Below are 23,104 nucleotides of genomic sequence, written 5' to 3' on the forward strand. Positions count from 1 at the left end.
GTCAGCTTCATTCGCGTGAGGCTTCCAAAACCGTTTGGAAGCGACCTTGGAGCATCAGCCTGTGCAGGATGTGCGTATGATATGCTCTCCGGCATGGAGTGTAAATTTTCCGTCAACATACACTGATTTTGTTGGCAGCTGCTTTTGACTATACATGTTGCGAAAAGGGAAAAGGGTCTAACGCATGAAATGTGGGAAAAAACACATACACACGCACACGTGTATAGAAAGGAGAAGAAAGCAGTCAGAAATTTCCTCGCAAAATGACAGCAAAATCCCTTTTCACATCACTTTTCTTCGGCAAGAAAAAAAGGAACGAGTAAAAGTGGTTCGACCATGTGTACATCATGGTGGCGCTACAGTACGCCGGGTGTTGATTTGGTTCTGTTTGTTTGTGGCGCACTCGCCCGTCGGTGATGGTGGTGGAATCACACGGAAGTGTGGGAGCAGAAGTGGTACGGATTTACGCACGAGCGCATACTGACGTGACGTGGTGGCAGATTGAAATTAGGTGAAATTGTGATTCGATCAGCAGCCGGAGCCTGCTTCACGGCACCCCGCACCGTATGTGCCTGCCAACCATATGTGACGTGTGTATGTGGCGTTCACTGAGAACAATGCACGGTCTTGCCGCCCGTACACACGCCCGTATGCGAATCGAATTTTCAAACAAACAAAATCCTCCTTCCCATCGGTAGCATCTTGCCCCGCTGGTGAGCTGGTTGATGGTTTGTTGGCACTTCAAATTTTAATATGATTAAAGTGGAATATCACGAGCGCGCGTACGCCTCGTGGGCCCTTTGTGAGCGGAGTGATTTTATATTTTTGATAACATTTTTGCTGCCCTTTACGGATAGTGAGTGTGTGTGTGTTTTTTTTTTTCAACGGTACCGGTTGTGTGATTCTGACAGTGCGACTGACGTTTTTGAGAATGATATCGGAAAAAGCACAAAGTCATGCTACAGGTAAGTGTGAAAAAATACTGATGCCCAAAATTACATTTTTTTGAGTGGAATTATTTATTCATGTTGCTTTGTTTTGTAGCGTGTCCGCTCGGGGCGTAACGTTGTTGACCGTGAGGCTTTGAATTGTACTGACTGACAACAACATGGGTTGATAAAAATGTGTAAAATGCATTTTTTCAAAGGAATTTAGCAAAAATGCTCATTTTATTAGGAAAAGGAACACTAGACTTTTTAGCTATTTTTCATTACAATCGTTACGCAACCACTCACCCATTGATTTAGCAGCCATCTTTTTGCGGCATCCACTTTGAAGCTCTCTCCCATCCACAGACTACTCGCAACTAGCGATTAAATAACCGACCAGTCGAACGCGTTGACGCTACAGTTAAATAATTAAAACTATGCCTAACAAGCGATAACGGGGGCGCGTTGCGTTGCGTTGCGTTTGCGAGATTTGCAGCGGTCCAGTGCGCTCGGCCTGCGCACCGGAATAGTAGGAACAGACTATAGGAAAAGCTTTCCTTCCTTTCCCATCCCGTCTCCCACTCTATCCCCCATTAACACACCGCAAAATCCATTACCAACTCTTTTCCGATTGCGAAATTCGAGCACGCAAGTGCGGCAAACACAGGACTCATGCAGGATGTTCGGTGGACCAGAAATGCATCCTTATTCAATCGAATCTCACCACTAAATACAGGCTTCTGCTGTGCTGCTGCTGTGCTCTGCTTAGAGCCAGGGTCAGGCTGGGTATGCTGAGATGAAAGGAAAAAAAAAGGAAAATTAAAGCAAAGAACTGGAGGCAACAAAACAAGAACACTCTTTGTACGATCGGCGGGCATACGAGGCAGGTGGGCGCGGGTTGGTGTGGTGCGGCTCATCACAGGATATTTTTTTGTCGTTGTTGTTCAGCAGTATGATCAGCATCATTTCACCATCGCCACACATTTGGGTAGACTTGGGTTTGGATGTGTCTATGCTTATGTGTTTGTGTGAGAAGCATTGAAATATCCACTGCGCTATGTAGACGTGTTTTGCATATGCGAACAGATCGACCAAGAGTTCTACTGTGCATAGATTTTTCGGCCCGCTTCGGTTGAGCGCATTGAGCCATGGTGGTGCAAAAATGCTCTGCCTACATTTGCATCCCAACTGTATGTGTGTGTGTGTATGTAGATTTAAAATTTCGTAGCCAGAGCCGAATACAAATTTCCAATTCGCGTCACATCGCCACGTTAGTTATGGGCCAGAAACTATTTCCATCCTACCTCCCACCCCCTTACCTCATTTGCGCGCTTTAGGCCCATCACAGCGATGTTAATCCTGCGCTCTTGTTTTTCCTTCAAAATGTATCGTTCAACGATAAGCTCGGCACAAGAGTGTTATCGCAGACTGTTCAACTAATAACGAGTGCGGTACAGACACACGCACACAAAAAAAGTCCTCGTCCACCGGACGGACGGACTGGATCTAGCCTCATTCTCCGGCACGTTGCCAGTAGGGGCGCCAGTGATTGAGCACACGTTGCTTCTACCCCCCGAAACCCACTTGGCTCATTTGTATGTGGACTGGAGGAGATCTTTATGTATGTGGGGTGTGTGTGTGTGTGTGTGTGTGTGTGTGTGTGTGTGGTGTGGTGTGTGTGTGTGTGTGTGTGTGTGTGTGTGTGTTGTGTGTGTGTGTGTGTGTGTGTGTGTGTGTGTGGGTGTGTGTGTGTGTGTGTGTGTGTGTGTGTGTGTGTGTGGTGTGTGTGTGTGTGTGTGTGTGTGTGTGTGTGTGTATTGATTACAATCTAAATTAAAAATGTGCATCGGTATCGCGCACGTGTGTGTTTTGTGCGTGTCCGATACTCACCGCCCCGGGGCCATGTTTCGATAGCGATCTGTATATGTGGGGTACGCTTCCGACCCATCCGAGTCCGCTGACAAGGGAAGATAAATTTCAAACCACCCGACAAATAGTTTCAACATACATTCCAGCCTCCCATCGTCCCACCGTGTAGGAAATTGGAAAAATTTTAATTCATGAATATTTCATGTCAACCCGTGTAGCGGGCAGGACCTATCGGACACGCGGGCTGTTATACACACCGGATACACGGTTGCTTGCGAGTTTTGGGACGATCGCCTCTTTACTTCCAATGACCGCACAGCTAGCTTTGGCTCGGATATCCGGTACACGATCCGGCTTCCAGTGAAGAATCCGTCGATAGGAAGGATATTCCATCCGTGGGTGGTTTTCAGCCACTATGCGAGGCGCTGATTAGTCCGTGCACGGGTCGTTGCTCCGACATGAGCGGAACAAACCACTGTTGGAAAAGGTAACGGACCATCCGGCGAGGGTGATTAGCGCCAAAAAGGGATTCGGTGCGCTGGATCAAAAACAAGTTAAATTGCCGTGGGACCTGCCAATGCCATAGAAGCTGCAGCAGCACAAGCAATGCTGCTTAATAATGTTGAAAATGTTGAAAGGCTTCGAAATGGAAATGAGCGATATATTATTGCGATCGGACGATTAGTTTACTCTAATGAACGCAATACTCAGAACTGTGAATCGGCGGACATGCAGCTACCGGTAAGCAGGAGGGAAGTTAACTATTTTGGTGGACTTTGATGGCTTAACCACGGGATGCGTGATCGCTACGGGTTACTTATATGCAATAAATGGCACTGATCATTTGGGATAGCAGTAATGACTATTTACTACTCGGAACAGAGGGCTTGTGAAATAGATACATCGTTCAAATTGTGCTTTAGAAAATAATTTAGAATTTGGGAGTGTTAATACTAGAGTCCTACTGGGCAACTGTGTTGAGAGGCTCAATCTGAGCTGACTGGTCGTTGATTTTACGTACATATTTACGTATTTGAACGTTCAAAATTGCAAAATAAGATATTTTTATTGGTGGGTTTGTAATTTCATTTTACTAAATAACATATCAAAAATGTTCAGAATATTAGACTATTTTTTAGTTATTGAAAACCATAGAAAAGTGAAAAATTTAGCTGAATGTTTGTGACATGAAAACAGTTACGTATTTTTATATTTTACTGTTGGAATATAAAAACAATTCCAGCTACATTTGTCGTCCATTTAAAAAGATTGAGGAAATGAATAGTAATGCAAGCAAGTAAACACATTTTGATTGGAGTTTGTAAGCAATCCAAAACAAAAAAAACTACACAGAGGTATTGAATAATTTAAAAAGAATCCTTATACAAACCTTAAATTTCTTGCTTGAATGCTAACCATCCGTTTCCAAAACCATTACTACAGTATTCTGTCCCTTCGCGCTCTATTTCATTCGGCTCCGGCGATGCAGTGTCGCGATATGTGGGAAATTGAATTCCACTGCCGGCTACACTGCAAAAGCTAATTGAAATCGATCAGCCAATACCGAGCACAAGCGGGCGCGCTCAATTTCCATTCTAATCCCGTTGTGCAATGGCACTTTGATTCGCGTTGCCAGGCCAGGCATGCAAGCAATGCACGTGGCTGTTTCCGTAGCACACACGGGGTCATCGAAGGCATTCGCGCTTCATTGGCGCTGCCCTTATTCACTGCACAGGGCAGCAGGGGTAAATTTGATTACCCCGACATTACCGGGCTTGGAATCGAATTAGTATCGAATTTCCGTATCTGAGAGTGTGTGTGTGTGTGTGGGTGTGTGTGTGTGTGTGTGGTGTCTATTGACATGTGGATCGCTTGAGCACCTCATTCCCTGGTGGGACGACCAAGATAAGCAAATGAAGCGTTAAACAAGAAAGTCAATAGGTAACATCCTGCCAGCGTGTTGCATCGTGGTTGATGTAATGCAATGAAGAGGAGGAGGAGAGAGAGCAGCACTGGCAGCACAATTACAGTGCTGCACTTTGCGCTCACGGGCGAGAAAAACAAAGCTTCCGAAAATGGGATGTGAACGCGAGCATCCCGGCATCGAAACTTTACATTGTTGGTTTACGTAAGCTAAAGGAAGGATGGTTGACTTCATTGAAGAATTAATTTCAGTAGTGTGCATTGTGTGCCATTCCGATTCCCATCTGTCAGTTTAAGCGGCAGCCAGTGTGTCCTTTCACTTCTCGTGGTGCCAATTTCTTCGGATGCTTCGGGGCAATGGCAACATGTTTCAGCCGTAGTATTTTGCAGCCAAGCGATCTTTTATGAATGAATCTACAAAAAAACCGGTTTCATGCTGCTGGCTTTGTTTTTTGATCAAGGATAGCAATCATTATTGCAGACATATGAATGAAACGAATGGGCTTCTTTAACCGTGTGCGTGCAGCGAGAGGAAATATTAATGAAGCTCTGGGATAGTTTACCGGTTTTTTCTTTGTTTGTCTGCTTCGAGGGTTATTTTTTCTCCACTGTCCTCTGATGCGACAGTGACACATTCAATTTCGTCCGCGATTGACGGATCCCGCACGGGGGGGGGGGGGGGGGGGGGGGGGAAGAGAAATGAAGGAAATTAATTGGCTGCATTGATTATAAATCCCACGGTAAAGGAGAATAACAACAGCGAGGTGCACAGTGTCTGGGTTTATGCGAACCTCCAAAAACTGCTGCTTACGTATGTGTTTCGTAAAGGTTCGAAAATAGTAGGTTTTTTTTGTTGAATCTCAAAATTATACCGGTCGTGAAGCATAAATTAATGCTCCCTCTCAGGCGACATGGACGAGCCGATGTGTGGTGATCTCTCTCTCTCTCTCTCTCTCTCTCTCTCTCTCTCTCTCTTCATCTATCTCTTTTACTCTGTCTGGATCAGATGAGACTTTGTACGTTGTTGACATCATTCATTCATTATCGAAATCGCTAAGCTTGGCGGGCGAAGTCGTCGATTGGACAAGTGCTGTGGGAGGTTGAGCGATAAGATGTTTGAGCGTTTTTTACCCCTTTTCAAACGTTAAGATCGCTTTGGCTAATATGCTAATTTGGCTAATATATCGCAATGCCACACTACGACAGTGATAGAGAGTGAGAAACATATTTTTTACCTATATATTCTTCAGCAGTAACTATTTATTAAACTTCATCAGTTAATTAAAAAAATCATTTCCCATATTTTTTATAAATTTATTATTGGTTTTTAAGGACATGGTGATATTGGTATTTACATTAAAAAATGGGTGATATTTTACTTAATTTGCTGTTCAAGTTTTTAATTGTGTTGTAATTGTTCACTATAACCATCATGGCCTTACATACATTTGAAATTTTCTTATTCGCTAATAAATCGTTAAAAAATAACAAACATTTTTGACAAACTCATCTTACTCAGTGTCAATTTCTATTTCCGATTGACCTCAAGATAGATTTATAGACGAATGGCTGTTGCATTTTTTATAATAGAGGCTGAGAAACAACATTATCTATAAAGATCCTTCAACAAATACCAATGACTTAATAGTGAAAATTTTATAAAGTTTTAATAGAACTTGAGGCAAAAATGAACTAGCGAATAAAATACTGATTTATGCTTATTTGTGTTATTTATATTCTTCCGCTCATTCCTTTTTCTTAAAGAAAACCACTGCTTCGATTCGCCTCCAACTCCCACAACATTTGCAAGCAATCGTTTAACGTTACAATCTGCAGCGCAGCAGAGTTTTCTTCCCCTGTCCGTCCGGGGTCTGTGCGAAATGTCATTTCACATTTCATGGCGTATCAATTTTCATTGTGATAAATCTATAAATATTGGATCATCGGACAATATTGATGACACTTTTCTGCATCAGCGCGCGGGTGCGCGCTCGTTTCATTTTATGCAAAACACCCTACACGGACAGCGGAAATCTTAAACCGAACCGGTCGCGCTGAAACTGTGTCGCACTGGGTTCGCCGAGACGCCGGGTTTTTTTGGTGAATGCAAGAGCATTAGAGCAGGAGTAGAAAAATAAAACCGTTCTTGCAATAAAATGGTACAGCCTGCTGTGGAGCATCAAAAATTCTCCTTGGACTTGCAACTTGGACTCACACAGGTCCAGTCGGTTGGGTCAGGGAAGGAAACTGTCTGCTTGAGCGGTAGTTTTTTTTGCATATCTATAAACGTCGCGTCGTTGGAAGCAGACGCAAGTGAAAGCACCATCAAAGAAACAAAAAAGAAACGGAACCAAAAAAAGAACATTTATATACACTCGCATAGGAAGGATTCGTGGGATAGAGTGTTCGCGGTAGTATGCAATAGGGGAGAAAAAATAAATTTAACCCGAGATCGGAAACGAGAAATGAATCCAAATCCATTTTGTATCGCTTTCCTGCTTCAATTTATCATATATTGGACCAAACGGTTCGTTTCGTTTCTACTCGTTTTTTGTCATTCACTTCATCTTGCGCTAAAATCGAGAGAGAGAGAGAGTATTGGGCTCGAGTTTTCACTTCCAACTTTTGTCCGTCCTTTCCACCGAACGCAGCGTGTCAGTTTCATTCAGCTTCAGTTTTATCTGTTCCGAGTTTTCTATTATGGAAAAAAATATCCGTTTTTTTCGAGGCTAAAACACTCATTCGTCCACCGATGTCGAGGTTGGTGGCATTCGTTTCCCCACCGGGTCCACCACTTGGAACGTGAGTTTTGATTTTTTGCCTTCCAAACCACCAAACCGGACCAAAAAGGATAAGGACACTGGGTGGAAGTGTTTGGGTGCTTTTTACGACCGTGTGCATCACATCTCTCAGTGTGTTTGGTCTTTTTTTCGTTTTGGTTATTTTGGAGAGCTTAGTGCTTTTTAGTGCTGTGTGTTTGATGCCATTTTTAGAGTTTTCCTCCATAACGCGTGGACGATGCTGTCCGGTTTTCCCCCAGTTTAGGTTGGGTCGAGTGTTTGGGTTGTTTTGTTTTATTTACAATTCCGTGCCTTCTTTTTTCAACTTCAGCTCGACCACTTTACGCATCTCATGCACGGCTGGAACCGTCAGGTCGGTAAAGTTTTGTCCCTATTTAGCAACGGGGTATGATTTTTGAAAAGTGTTTTCTTTGCTGTGGCGAGCACCACTGTTGTATTATGCCGTACCCAGCAAGGTCAGCACCGAGCTTGTCTTTCCCACTTTGCGTAAGTCGAAATATAAACCATTTGCTTCGTTTATTGCAACACGGAAGAAGCGACAACGTGGTAGAAAGATCAACTGTGCGCACCAGTAACCGAAGGAATCGAATAATTTCGAAACACTCCACCACATCCCGAATAAAACACCCGAACCGTTACGAATGCAAATTGAAAGCGTTTTTCGCGTCCGAAAGCTTTCGCCGTTGCTTTCGAGCCCGGCGTACCGGCTGTGTGTCCTTGCGGTCGCACACAGATTGCAGCATTTTGCAATCCGCTTTGCGCTGCCACGCTTTTGGATTATTTTCATAAGTATCTTCTTCGCTTTCAGTTTTCCCCATTTTAATATTCATTCAGGCAGCTGGGTACGAAAAGTCGCTCCAGTATTCAAATGTGCTGGATGAACGTAGAAAGAGGAAGTTTTTTCTTCTTTTTACCATCTTCCTTATCTAGTGTCACTTTCTAGAGTGCAGCAGTCGCACACGAAAGATAGATTGTGTAAGAGCTTATGAGAAAACGGGCAAAGAAGGTGTGGAATTTAACCGGTTTTTTTGTTGGCTTCTAATTTTGGCATATTCTGCAAGAAACTCGTTTGCACTTTCGTCTTTTCTATCACTTCAATTCCAGCCCAGGAGCGGTGTACCTCGCTTACGCTTATCTAGTTTAAAAGCGAGCAAAAGAGCGAAAGGTGCGAGCAGACGACACGTTTCTATACAAAAAAAATCAGTTAAAATCGGTTGCTCTCTAGCTGAATTTTCGAAACCTACAGTCGTGGGAAATACTTTTGTGCAGAAAATCCTTGGAAGGATAGAAAGCAATTTTCAGATAATTGTGAACTCGTTATTCGCTTTGACATGGTTTTATTTTCTTTCTTTAGCCAAATCGACAATCCACGCCCTTTTTCGCAGCTTGCTTTCTTTCTCTCTCTTTTTCGAACGGTGGAACCACTTCTTTTCGCCACTTCGTGTTAGTGCATATTCTTCCAGCTCCAATAGATCGAAGGAAAATGAGCGTAGAAAAAGTCTGAAAGTGAAAAAAACCGATTATAGAAAAAACGGTTTACCGATTTCATACATTTCGATTTTGCTTTCCCTGATGTGTATATGTGTGCATTTTTGCCCCTTTTTACATACTTAGCTCTACATCCTTTTGAGTGTTCCGGGAACCGGCGTAGCATGGTGTCATTCGGCACAGAAGCGTCCTGATAAAGTGATGGCAAGAAGTCCGCTCCGCCCTGAAGAGCAGGTGGAGGAAATGCGAACGATTCGGAGAAGGATTTTTTTGTTGTCATCTATCCCTTTAAATTTTCCCCATTTTCGTACCACACTTTCGTGCAGATGTCGCACTGCCGTTGCTGCCGATGAGTGCGATACCGCTTGTGGAAGAATGTCACCGTTTGGGGGAGCAACGGGAGACAAAACGGGATAAGATAAACCCCTTTCTCGAGGTGTGCCGGACAGGCGTTTGGAGAGGAAGATGGAGGCGAGTGGTTTCGGGAAAGAATGATGAGAAATTTGTGGGAGGATCAACATGCTCCCGGGATAAAGGATTTTCCAATCGATTTCTAATGATTATTTAAGTACTGGTCGGGATTGTCGTGCCGAGAGATATCCTATCCATTCCATGGTCGTGTCGGTACGATAGAGATGTGGTGCAGAAATAGTGAAGCATGTTAGGGATCTGTTTTTCTGTTCCGTTTTGGAAAGGTAGCATTAAAAAACTCTCTCTCACACACACATGCATTTACCATTCTTTACATGCAGCCATCTAATCAGCAGCGAGTGGATACGATCGAACAATACCGTCTGGGGTTTGGCAATTACCGTGGAAAGAAAATTACACACCAATTACACGCTTCCCTGCTGAATGCCGAGCAGAATAGGGGATGAAATCTAGACCGGGGAGCATTTGATATGAATTTCAAGCTTACGAAAGATTTTATGCAACGGATCAAGTGAAGCTTTTAATTTATTACACTTTGAAGAGGACGTCTATGCATATTTGATGAACACTTCGATTCCGTTTTGTCTGAATGATGATTAGAGTGAAATTGAGAATATCATCGATATCAGAAATTAATATTTGCTGCATATAACTTTTTTGTGTTCTACTTAATCAGATATGAAGTTTAAAAGAACAAACAAATTTTCCAGAACTCAATTACTCTGGTATCAACATTGAGTCAGCTTTATTTGAATTAGCATGCAGAATTTTGTCGTCTGAGGATTCTACAAAGTACGACTCGAATGTGAGTCGAAAATGCAGATCTGTCATCTGTAATTTTCAATGAAGATCCTGCCACTCTAAAGACAGTCGAATTTAATGATGCATCAATATTTGAAGTTTTATAATAAAAACAAACCATTTGTAAGTTATTTAGAAGAGCTTTTTCAACAAATCACGCATTTCCAAAGAGTCTGATAACTGATAACTTACAAAGAGAGAATAAATAACCGCAGTTTGTTTGCCCTCAAAACATAGCACACTTAGTTAACATACTACCGTTCAACAACACCCTGTCTAACGTATATTTCATTCTTTTCCCTCTTTTCTTTTTTCCCCAGCGCCACCATCGTCAATCGAGATACAGGGCCACAGTCGCAACGCCAAGGTGGAGGTCCGCGAGGGCCAGGACCTGACGCTGACCTGCGTAGTGTCGAATGCAAAACCGGTCGCCCAGATCGTATGGTACCGGGGCAAAACGGAGTACAAATCGGGTAAGCACATCTCACATACCTCTAGCAGGTTTTCTGCAGCCGTTTCCGCGTGTCCTCGCCGGTATGTTCTCGAGCTTGTGGTTTCAAAATGGGTCAGCAGCATCCACATTGCCAAAGTGTGGAAAGTGTTATCTACCGAGCGAATGGCTTCCTTTCGTGCGGCAGTGTGGTGTGGTTTATCGAAAATATTATCTCCAACGACAGGCACTATTTACTGTTAATGTGCGAGAGAGTAATAGAGAGATAGCGAGAAAGAGAGAGAGAGGGAGAGAGAGAGAGAGAGAGAGAGAGGGAGAGAGAGAGAGAACAACCCCCGGTCCACGAAAAGAGTATTGATCAACATCTCAGGCCAGAACCGAAAAATATTTGCTACACTTCCTGCGGTCCGCCGCGTGTGCCTTGTTGCCATTACGCTGTTAGCCTTCGAACCGATCGACAGGTTTCACCCGCGGGGTCGGCGGTGGGCTTGCGAATGCCTTCGCTAAACAACTTCTCGCTTTGTTGTTCTTTTTCGGGCTGTTGTTGTTGTTGCCGGCCGGGCTCGGAGTGCCATTGTGGAACAGTAGAATGTTCTGCGTTGCACCGGGAATAAATGGGATTCAACTTTAACAGCTTCCACAGCTTTATTTGCGGGAGCACCTCTAACCTCCGGCATCGGGAACGTTGCCCCGGAACCGTTACACCGAATCAGAATGGGGTTGGTTGATCAGTGGTGTTTATGGAAATTTTTTAGACCACACCAGGACCGGACTCGGTTGGGCTCGTGTTGCAGAGCACTCCACTCCGCACGGAGCACACATTCCGATCATGGGAATGAAACTGTCGGGAAAAAGGGGAGCCTCTATGTGCGGTCGAGGAGTACACACTTCATTCGAGCGATGGCCGGACTTGGGTTGGTACGGCTCCCGCCACAGCACACCGTGGTGCCGTAGGTTTCGAAGTGATACGAATGATCAAAATCATCCTCGACAATCGGTTGTGTTTAGGTTTCGGTTGCTACGAAGGCCGGTGGCTAAAGGAAGGCTGGGCGAGGAGGAAAATGCGGTCAGCATCGCCATAAATAACGGTAATATATTCGGAGGAAATGGCACCAGGAAACACGGCAGTCCCGGGTCCACCCGGATCTGGTAGGCGGAATAAGATGTTCCATTTCGTGGTGAACCGTTTGCGCCTGTTTTTTTTTTTATTCTTTCGAGGGTAGTTTGCGGTCGATGAAGTTGGTAAATGTCACTAAATAAATTATACAACCTTTTTTTTCCTTCTCCAAGCGCCTCCAAAAACCTCTTCCTTAACCTTACGCAGGAAATGTTATTTGGGAGCCCGGGTGTGTGTTTATGTGTGCTGGTTATTGTTTGCCGGCAGAAGGATGCTTGCTCGGGGATAAGGGCGCCAGCGCACGACGGCCAAGACAACACCTTGAAAATGATTGTCTGGCGGCGTTGTGCCAACGCGTTTGACTTGATGTTTGGAGGGGGTAGTGTGTTCTGGAGAAAATCTATCATGTGATGTGAAAATTGTTTACCATCCTCCGCGAGTGTCACTGTCACTGGCTGGAGAGCGCCTAACAAAATGTGGTATCCCATCTGGGCACCGCAAAAAAAAAAACCGCTATGAAGATGGTGACAGTGGGTTTGTAGAACCAGAACTCCAGATCTCTGACCCTTCATTCGTTGGAGCATCCTTTCGTGTCTTTAGCAGCCACCTCTAGTGTTGGCTCACGGTTTAGCAAGGAAAAAAACAACCCCAACCCAACCAGTATCGTATCCCTCTTCAAAGGGACATTTTTCAAGGATTTCGCGCTGTGTGCTGTTTTACTTTACTGTTTTTTCCGCTCTATCTCTAACCACCGTGGTGGACATAAGCTTCTGTGTTTGTGCTATGTTTGTTGTGTGTGTGCATCGTTTTGAAACGCTTCCCATCGTTGGTTTGCACGGCTCACGGCAAAATCTGTCACGAAGCGCTCGGAAAGGTATACTTCTTTCTCCCGTTGCTGCAACGCTTCCGCACGAAATGAGCAAACAAAATAAATTGAAGTCCCGCTCGGTACATTTTTCATCATTTTTTGACATTCCCAGTGTCCGTGCACCCTTTGCGCGAGGGTATCTATATATATATATATATATATATATATATATATATATATATATATATATATATATATATATATATATATATATATATATATATATATATATATATATATATATATATATATATATATATATATATATATATATATATATATATATATATATATATATATATATATAATATATATATATATATATATATATATATATATATATATATATTTTGCACCTTTTCTACCGGCCCTTTACGGAGAAAGTCTCAAAGCTGCGCAAACCGTTTTGAGCGCCAATGAAGCTTTGCAGTGGGTGAAAAACGAAGGACATCAGGCACAACCATTTTGTTCGGGCAGTATTAAAAGGATTTTCTTTCACTAAACTGCCATAAGCTTTCCTTAATCGTTTAAAGACAGCGCTGGGGCTTCGTGTTGGATGCGGGGTGGCATCAGGTTTGCTCTTTTGGTGCACTACGTCACGAAACGCTGATGGAGAATTTGAGTCCATTTTTTTTGTGTGTGCTGCCGCCATTGCCAAACTTTTTGGCTCGTGTTGAAATAAAAAAAACTAAAATGGCTGTTTCTCGTTTTTGGGAGGGGTAAAAAGTAATAGTTGCGAGTGTTTTCGCCCCCTCCCCCTCTGCAACAATCATGAGCTATTGTCGGATGAGGAGCTGCGCAAAACGTATGCCCGGAGGATAGATAGTACTCAAGCAGCCGACTCACACACGACGTCGGATGAATTGTTTGCCGAAAAGTCATCTTGAAGCGAGGATCTTGCCTGGGGTTGAAATGAAAAAAAAAACACTTCACACTTGTGGACATTGTGGAAATGGTTCGTAAGCACGGAGGATGGAGATAAAGAACCTCAGACCCCCTCACCGTTCGCTTCAATCGAATCAGGCAAAGTGTGACAACATCGGTTGCCAGTGCTGGAGGTGACAATCCTGTTACTCGTTTGCGAACATCCCACGTCGCCGTCCCAAGTTGATAGATGTCCGCACTTAAAAGGGTTCAAGCGTGGTTTCAATTTCTTTGAACGTACTGGTACATAAAAGAGGGAACATCTTCCTCGTAAGCGTTTCGAGACGCATCAATATTTTCTTGAAACAACCGAGCCTGGCTGTTCCGTTTGTCGGTCGTTCTGGTCGACCTTACAAGGCCACCCTTAAATGATCAAAAATGGTCACACATTTTCAATCTTACGGTCGCCGGCGGTCCGAAATTGGACGATACCGATGAAATTCTTTCCATCCAAATGTGGAACGGCGAGGATATGCACGTTCCCCGTACAGACCATTCCTTCTTTTGTCATTCTTCTTCATTTCATCCTTCCCTCCCATTTCTCCACGCCTGAAGCAAATGGTTGGAATGTTTTCCCCACTCGCCCGTTCGCTTATATGGTGATGACAAATTGCTATCCACACGTCCGGACCAATCCATCCCGCCGAGGGATCACCGCCCTGTCTGTGTCCGAACGCTCGCTGGAAGAGACGAATGGGAACGAATGAAGCAAGAAAAAAAATCCTATTTTCATAAACAAATTTGTCACGGAATTGTCCAGTTGCTGGTGCTCCGGCCGAAGCGTGCAATCGAGACGCAAAACATTTCACAACCATTCTACACGCACGCAGCGAGAGATTTGGATGGGAAAACGTTTGTGTGTGTCCTTTTTCCCATGACTCTCTCACTCTACCTATCTCTATCTCTCTTTCTCTCTTTCTATCTTTAGAGTGTGGTGCCAGATGTGGACTTGGTAGGTTTTCGTTTCATTTTTTCATTTGTTGTTTTGTGGATGGTCGCTTCATGACACTTTCATTGCTGAATGGAAATTGCTAATGGATTCTCCCTTCGAGCGACTTTGTTATGTGTCTCGTACAATAGAGCTTTACCCCAGTGCATGCTCGCCGTTTCGGAGAAGTGGAGAATAAATTAGACCACGCGGAATGGAAGGGCCTTCGGCAGAGGTTAGGGCTATCGCTTTTGTGGGGCATGAAAATAGAACAGAACTTCTTTTTTTGTCGTCGTTGTTGCATTTGTATCAATCATTCAGCATGAACAAATTGTGTAGATGTACCGAAGCACACACACACAAACATTGCGAATATGGCATTGGACGATGAAAACTTTGGCAAGCGAGGGTCACATAATTGTAATAGCAGTAGAATGGACAATAAAGCCCAAAAGTTCAAATATGGAGTAGAATTCATGTTCATTGCAAAAGAAAAAAAGAAATCCAATGTCCCAATGGGCGCCAGTCTATTGTAATTGTATCTCAAAAGTTCAAGAGTCCCATGAAAGCTGAATAGAGGTGTAACGCTGCTTGTCTGTGCTAAATTGAGCATCATTATTCTTGGCCCTGGTGACGAAGTGCGCCAAAGTGACGGCCAGCACCATCGCTACCCTACCTGGCAGCGCGTGGACAGGCGTCCCACGAAGGTACAAAAGTTATCGCACTATTTCTCGACAAGAGATATTAAATTATCTACCCCCCCTCCCCCCTCTCGCGTAATGAACCAACGAAACGAGCGTGGGTTGGTGGAAAAGAAATCAACATGGCGTAGTTGGTGTTCACGTGTCGTTTCATCAAAACCCAAGGGAGGATTCTTCCAAAAGTCGATGAACTTACGTTAATTTTTTCGTCTCGTTTTGCACTATTCACCACTGTGTAATATGCATTGTAACCCATTTTGTGTCTTTATTTCGGTGTGATTTTTTTCCAGATACGATCGAGAATAAGGTCACCGAGACGGAGGGTAAGCGATACACCGTGTCGTCGCAGCTCCGCATCAAGCCAACGTCCGAGGACGACTACATGGAGTACACCTGCCAGGCGAAGCACAAAGCCCTGCAACCGGATCGTCCGATGCAGACGAAGGTTCAGCTTTCGGTGCTGTGTAAGTAGCATGCGGAGCTATGCTCCTATAATCAGATTCATTGGGACTGCAAAAAAAAACAGGTAACGTAACGGCAATGTCTGCATCCTGTGCTCCAAAATAGATCCACCGGGCGAACCACAAATTGAAGGGTTTACGGCGGGCGAGGTGTTGCGGCGCGGTCAAAACGTGGAGCTTATCTGCCGGAGCCGCGGCGGCAACCCGCCGGCCCAGCTGATCTGGTACAAGAACGATGTCCAGGTGCGGATGGCGTACCGGACGACGGATCGGCTGTCGGAAAACATCTACTCGTTCGTGGCGGAGGAAGGCGACAATAAGGCACGGTTACGGTGCGAAGCTAACAATATAATGATAGCCGTACCGCTCAAGACCGAAATTACGCTCAGCGTTTTGTGTAAGTATTGGGTGGGTGGGTGGTGTGACAGGTGAAAGATATGACCAACACACTCTGACTTGGTTGTTTATTCCACACAAACAGTCGCTCCAACTCAGGTTACCATTTCGGGTGCATCGGAAGCACGCACCGGCGATGTGGTGTCGCTACAGTGCCAGACGGCTCCGTCGAACCCGCCGGCCGAGATCAAGTGGAGTGTGAGTGGACATCACGTGAAGAACACCACGTCTAGGACTATCGAAAATCCTGATGGTAAGTAGAAGCTGAGCAAAAGAGCATTGCGGGATTAATTGGACACCAATGAATAAATTTTTGACAATTTCTGACAACCACACAGGAGGATGGATCACGCTTTCCAACATCTCAGTGCCGGTGGAGGCCAACAAACGATCGCTGGTCGTGATCTGTCACGGGCTCAACATGCAGCTGACGGAGAACGTTATTGCCACGCATACGGTTAATGTTTTGTGTAAGTACATTGAAATGCTTTCTGAGCTGTTGCTACATTATTCGAGAAGCAAGGTTTCGTTCTGTTCGCACCACATCGCTGCTTTCCGTTCGAACGAGTACACTTCATTATTATGCACCTTTACCTGTTTAAAACAGTACTTGCGTTACACAGCATTCTTGGTTTCGCTACCCGTTTGGTTGGCGGGCAAAGTGAACCGGTAAATTAGTTTATCCGTAATGTACTGTAGCGCTGCGATTCTACGGCAGCTTCATCGCCGTGTCGTTGGTGCATAGCGAAGGCACTTGCTCGCTCATGAGATTATGGTTTTCCGTAACAAATTGAATTATTCATGCCGTCATAGCTTCAGTAGAGCAAAAACCATCTTTAACTAGCTGATATGGGGATACTAATGAGGAACAGCAGCTCGTAACATGAGTGAAAATTGAACGGAGTACTAAGTAATTCTTCATTCTGTAATGCATAAAGAAATCCCATCAGCTTTTGAGAACGAAACAATTTGGCTAAAGTGGCTTTGTTTTGCTGTAGCATTAAACGTACACAGATACACTAAATTTGGTCTACGTTTTTCCTTTCCATTTACTCTAACAGTGCCACCGAGTCAACCCGTCATTACGGGGTACACCGAGGGAACGATCATTGCGGCCGGTTCGGTGCAGCGGCTCCAGTGCACGTCAACCGGCGGCAACCCGTTGGCAACGCTGACCTGGTACAAAAACGATAAAAAGGTAAGTCAAAAGGGAGTTCAAGTCGGTGCGCCAAATCACGCATACTTGCGCTCAACTGAAAAATGGACTGTTTTGTCTGGGCAGGCGGGGCGAGGTCGATAATATGTTACCCACTTTTGAAGCAGTTAACGCAACCATCCTCCCAAACTCAATTCACGTGTTGTTTTTCGTTTTGGTATAGGGAGTGTGTTCCCCATGTGTTTGCGTGGTTGCGTTTGTCCATGTGGGAATGTGTTGTGTTAACATAGTTTACATCATTCATCACCAGGACACAGGCCCTGGTGTGCGTCTGTATGTGTGTGTGTCCTCGTTTGTTTAGTGTTTCGCAACACCAATCGCAACAAAAACCCCCACTGCAAACGGTGGCAAGCGCTTTGGCCGCTGTGTGGCGTGTGTGTGCGGGGGCAGGTGGCAGGTGGCGATAGGGCAAACGGTTTGATCACGACCAAAAGACCACGTGTTGAGTCTGTAGACCGTCGGGAAATGTCCCAGAATGGGCCGAGAGTAGTCCAAGCAGTAGCAGCACTCGGTAGCAGCCCGCGTGGGAGATTTAATTAATTTCCGCAAACTTTGCACAAGCGCCCGGACCCAATGCGCCCTCCGTCAGTAAATATTTGCCACCCGGCATCTCCGGCGCCACCCTCCGAAAAGCTGACCAACACCCTGTTGGGTGTGTGTGTGTGTGCCACAGTCGCCACTCTACAGGCAGGCCGTTGTTGTCCGGTCCGGTTCTGGGTGCTGTTGTTTTTGTGCTGCGCTGTTGTGCCGTAGCTGCCTCGGACCGTCTGGCCCAGGCCCGGTGGGGATTCTTTGCGCTGGAGGAAAGTGGTTCTGGTTTGCAGATGCTTTCGGTTTCGGTGAATGTGTGTATGAGTGTGCTTGTGTGCCATGTTTCGATTACCATCCGTCATTTCGCACCGATCCCGCAGGGGGAAAAAGCGAACGGCGGGACCGTTTTGTGTGATGTGTGCGTCCTGGCTGATGCTGAACGTTCCACCCAAAACCTATTGTGTGCAGTGCAGTGGTGCTTTGGTGCCAACGTGACACCGAGATGAGCTTAGCTTTGGCGATAGATCTTGTAAGGACGGGCAGGAAAGGTAGAGGCACAGGGCACGTTAAGCATAGAAATGGATTATTTGCGCAAATGGAACAGTGTGAAAGTTGTTGAATTCAATTTAGCTGCACAACAACAAACAACAGACCACGAATGGTTGGTTACGCCTTAAATCATTCAACGCAAGAAATTTGTGATTTGAAGAATGTAAATAGAAAGTGAAACCAATTTCCACGTTCCACTCCACAGCTCAACACACCCACCAAAACGACGGACAAGTCGGTGTCGTCCGAAATTTCGATCCTGGTCAACGCAACGGATAATCAGGCCAAGTATCGCTGCGAAGCGCACAACTCGGCCACCGAAATTCCAATGTCGGCCAGCCGTACCCTTGCCGTGAACTGTAAGTACTTCTTTCGAGAGCATTTTCTTTGATCCGGGCTGGCCAAGCGCAGCGGCAAACACGATTTAACCGTTTCCTTCTTCCTTCGCCCTTTGTTGCAGTCCCGCCGGAGACGGTAAAAATCAAAATCATTCCACCGGAGCTGAAACCCGGCATCGAGGCGACGCTGATCTGTGACTCGAGCTCGAGCAATCCGCCCGCCACGATTTCGTGGTGGCGCGATGGCATCGCTGTGGACGGTAAGTGCTGCTGGACCGAATCGCTGGGGATGGGGATACCTTTGCGGGGATACCTGCTGCATTGCTGCAAAAGCGTTGGCAGAAGCTTTCTTTACCGTCTGTTTTATCGGTTGTGTTTTTTGTTTGTTTGTTTGTCGCTTCTATCGCCCATGCTAAACAGGAATGAACAACTCATCGAAACCGGGTCTATGGGGTGGTACCGTATCGTCGCTCGAGCTGAAGGTGAACATCAGCCAGGACATGGACGGCAACGTGTACACGTGCCAGAGCGCCAACGAAGCGCTGCAGCGCAATGTACACGAAGCCATCAAGCTGCAGGTGCTATGTACGTGTCTCGGAGCTTCTCGGAAAAGGCTCGCCGATCCGCTTTGAATGTTTTCTGCATCTCTTAAGTCGGTTTTATTTGCATCTTTTCCCCGTTCCCTCCAGATCCGCCCAAGTTTAAGCCACCGCCATCGTCGACCGTCGTCGGGGCGGAAGGTGAACCGCTGACCGTGGCCATGGTCGCTACCGGGAATCCGATGTCGATATCGTACACCTGGACAAAGGATGGCCTACCGATCCTTTCATCTGCCGGTACGTATAAGGAAATGGGGATGGGAAAACAGCTTTTTACACACGAGTGTGTGTGCGTGTGTGTGTGTGTGTGTGTACGTGTGAGTGGCCTTGGCTACCCATTCCTCTAATCAGCGAAATTAATCTGAGCGCAACTGTTTTTCATCCCCCTTTCTCCCGCAAAACCCGTCCGTCGATAGGTGCCCAGCGAATCGTCTCCGAGGGACCGATTCTCAACATAACCCGGCTCAACCGTAACGATACCGGCATCTACACTTGCGAAGCTGTCAACTCCCAAGGGTCGGCGATGATTAATATTTCCGTCGTAGTTGAATGTAAGTACATGAATCAAACTTTGTCCAACTCGTGCTGTCGGGTTCGCCGTCCCGAGTGCGGACTTTCTGCCAGCCTCGCTCGCCGCTTTTCACTCTCCCGAACAACCGTGACACATGAGTTTTCTTTGGCCGATTTGCCGAATGTAGACCTGGGGAAAGTGGACGTGCAGCAACGGGCGTGGTACTTACACACGTACGCATTTGTCATCCGCTTTGGTTTGCGTTGTGCCCATGTTCCACTGCGCCGCACTTCTGTTTCCGGCACAGTTCGAGAGGCAGTTTTTCCTCGACGGGCACAGTTTTGGGAAACCGGCACGTCCTGGCTCCTGGTAGCCGCTTTTGCCATTCTGCTACCCGTTACACGGATCAATGCCTGGGGACACCGCCCCCTCGTCCACCTCCGTCTCAGGCTTCTGCCGTTTGCAAACGGCTTACCGGCGTATGTGTGTGTGTGTGTATCGTATGGCAACGGTCAGTAGCGGCGTGTATTCGGCGTGAAAGACAAATGGTTTTCATTTTGCTTGTGGGGAGAGGGAGAAAGATTTTCAGCCTTTTTCTCCACCATTTGGGTGCACCATGGTGCGTGTACGGGTGTGCTGGTGTGTGTGTCACACATACAGTATGCGCAGGAACACGGTACCGGTGTCCGGAAGCATTTATACGTCAACGGTGCAAATAAAAATTTATTACATTTTATGGATTAATGCATCGGGCCCGTGGACATTAATCTGGATGAAATTGTCTACCGGGCCAATACCGGAATATGGTTGGAGTTTTCGGTTTGGAAAATAAAAGCACACCGAGAATACCGAGAGAACGGCTGCTAGCGGGGATACTCCTGTTGGCTAGAGCAGCACATATGGTGTTTCCCTGCGCGTGCGGTTAGAAGCCGGGAGCAGGATGTGGGTGTGCGTGTGTTGATTAGTTACAGCCTTCCAGGAACAAATCTTTTACACCAACAGCAGACGGTTATTTTCTCAACGGTTTTGGACAGCTTGGATGTGTTTTTTGTGTGTGTGTTTTGGGCAACGTATATTTATTTTACTTCTTTGCTTTGCTTCATTTTCCAACAGATGGCGCATCGATACAATCAATATCGGAGAACGTAACGGTCAATCCGGGCGAGGAAGCGATGCTGTCGTGCACCGTTGAAGGTAGGTTGAGATGTAATTGCACAGTTTAGTACATTGCTGGTAAAAAGATGATTTATTATCATGAATGTTCAGTACAATAAAAACAAATGAGTTTAACGAATAAATTGCAAAAAGAAAGATTTGATTACAGATAATAGATTTCATCAGGCAAGAGCTCTGATAATAATGATAAAATTCTTCTTCAAAATGCTCATACTGCAAAATCGAACGCAATAGTCAGAGATTAGTTTGTGATTTTTTGATTATCATGGACTAAGATAAGCGATAGGATCAATCAGCAACGTTTAAGAAAATAATCCCTCGTTGCTGAACTAATTAAATGAGCCGCTTCGATATTGTCACCCAACAGGAAAACCGCTTACGGAAGAGCACATACGGTGGGAGCGGATCGGGTACGATATGACCATCAAAACGTCCACCACGTTCGCGAACGGAACCAGCTATCTGCACGTGAAAAACGCTCGCCGCGAGGATGTGGGCAATTTCCGCTGCATCGCCGATAATCGCGTTGCCAATCCGACCAGCCGGGACGTTCTGTTAATTGTCAAGTGTAAGTGTCTGACACCATAATTGCCAGGTTTTTTTAATGATTGTTTCCCATTCGCTGCTTCACATTGACTTTTGAAAGCGTTTAAACATTACACTGTTTAATCTTATTTTACACTCTTCATCCAATCCCGCCAAACAGTTGCACCGGAAATTGACAAATCGCCCGTAATGTTGCGTGCGGCGGCCGGATTCGGGGAGCGAGCGCGACTGCCCTGTCGAGCACAGGCTGCCCCACGGCCCAAATTCTACTGGTCCCGGTCGGGTCAGGTGCTGAACGTAAATCAGTCGGCCAAATTCTACGTCGAGCACAAGCAGATCGATGCGCTGACGTACGAATCGATCCTGGTGGTGGAGCGGGTCGCTTCGAACGATTACGGCCTGTACGAGTGCATCGCGCGGAACGAGCTGGGCAATGTGAAGGAGAAGGTACGGCTGGACGTTACCTCACCGCCCGATCCACCCGTCAGCCTGAACGTGCTGAACGTCACGCACGACTCGGTAACGCTCGCGTGGACGCCCGGCTTTGACGGTGGCATGAAGGCGAACTACCGCATCCGTTATCGGGAGCTGAACAGCGACCGGTACTGGTACGAGGACAGCCAGCCCAACTCGTACAAGCTGACGATCGGTGGACTGCGGATGAACACGCTGTACGTCTTCTCGATAATGGCATCGAACGGGCTCGGTTCCAGCCGCTACCTGCCCGATGTAACGCGTGCCCACACGAAAGGTAAGGAGCGTCAGCTCGGTTATTTGTTTTGTACATCCTACATTAACCCCTTCAATCTTAATGCTAACTTTCGAATTTTGTGATATTGAATAACTGCATTCGTGGTGGCAATCTTTTGGCAAACCCGCAAACTCAACAGACACGCCACCATCCCAGCCAGCCTCTTCGTTGGGCAGCAAAACGGCCACCTCGCAGTCGACCGGCGGCACAATCGGTGCTTCCGGTATCGTGCTGCTAATCGGTGTCGCTGCCGGAATCTGTCTCGTGCTGCTCAACATCATTCTGATTGGATGCTGCATCCATCGGCGCACCGTCCACAAGCGCATCAAGCGGGGTAACGTGTCCTTATGGTGCCGCAAACGGCTTGCTGGATTTCGTTGTTGTTTTAGCCGTGGTCGACGAGGAAGCGTTCTTTTCCGTACCCTGCGTGTTTCCTCTGTGTGTCCCTTAGCGCCTCACTGCATGGTGGGCAATTCGCTTGTTAAACTGGGGTAGGGAAGACTTTTAGGGGTAGGGAAGACAATATACAAAAACTTTTCATTGTCATTTAGGTTTTTGTGAAGGTTTTTGCCCTAGATTCTTTGATTTTTCTCAATGGAGACGCCTAGTACTTTTCGAGGTACAAGCAAATTTACCCAGAGCATTATTAGTTTTTTTTTGCTAATAATTGATCATGAATTCGCCATTTCTATGATTGTATTATCAAATAATGGAAATCAAAGCAATTTTATTTAACCTAGTTTGGTAAATTATTTCTTTAAATTCCTTCAATACACAATACATTTTCTCCGAATCGAA

The 23,104-nt window shown here is 45.8% G+C and overlaps 1 protein-coding gene across 6 annotated transcripts in view; it reads left to right on the forward strand.

Annotated features, from left to right (window-relative positions):
* LOC121598693 (nephrin) overlaps nucleotides 1–23,104 on the forward strand; it is a 76,900-nt gene that overhangs the window by 47,828 nt on the left and 5,968 nt on the right. For 5 of the 6 annotated variants that reach the window (XM_041925906.1, XM_041925910.1, XM_041925909.1 and 2 more), the window contains exons 6-20: nucleotides 10,564–10,716; nucleotides 15,523–15,696; nucleotides 15,800–16,090; nucleotides 16,175–16,342; nucleotides 16,428–16,559; nucleotides 17,151–17,287; nucleotides 18,591–18,744; nucleotides 18,846–18,983; nucleotides 19,144–19,308; nucleotides 19,413–19,559; nucleotides 19,739–19,873; nucleotides 20,947–21,027; nucleotides 21,377–21,577; nucleotides 21,716–22,306; nucleotides 22,446–22,640. In XM_041925906.1, the coding sequence (XP_041781840.1) occupies nucleotides 10,564–10,716; nucleotides 15,523–15,696; nucleotides 15,800–16,090; nucleotides 16,175–16,342; nucleotides 16,428–16,559; nucleotides 17,151–17,287; nucleotides 18,591–18,744; nucleotides 18,846–18,983; nucleotides 19,144–19,308; nucleotides 19,413–19,559; nucleotides 19,739–19,873; nucleotides 20,947–21,027; nucleotides 21,377–21,577; nucleotides 21,716–22,306; nucleotides 22,446–22,640 (2,862 nt within the window). The remainder of the gene's footprint in view (nucleotides 1–10,563; nucleotides 10,717–15,522; nucleotides 15,697–15,799; nucleotides 16,091–16,174; nucleotides 16,343–16,427; nucleotides 16,560–17,150; nucleotides 17,288–18,590; nucleotides 18,745–18,845; nucleotides 18,984–19,143; nucleotides 19,309–19,412; nucleotides 19,560–19,738; nucleotides 19,874–20,946; nucleotides 21,028–21,376; nucleotides 21,578–21,715; nucleotides 22,307–22,445; nucleotides 22,641–23,104) is intronic. The other variant, XM_041925911.1, reaches the window with a different exon arrangement.

This window comes from Anopheles merus, chromosome 3L, assembly GCF_017562075.2.
Source record: "Anopheles merus strain MAF chromosome 3L, AmerM5.1, whole genome shotgun sequence".
Classification (NCBI taxonomy): Eukaryota; Metazoa; Arthropoda; class Insecta; order Diptera; family Culicidae; genus Anopheles; species Anopheles merus.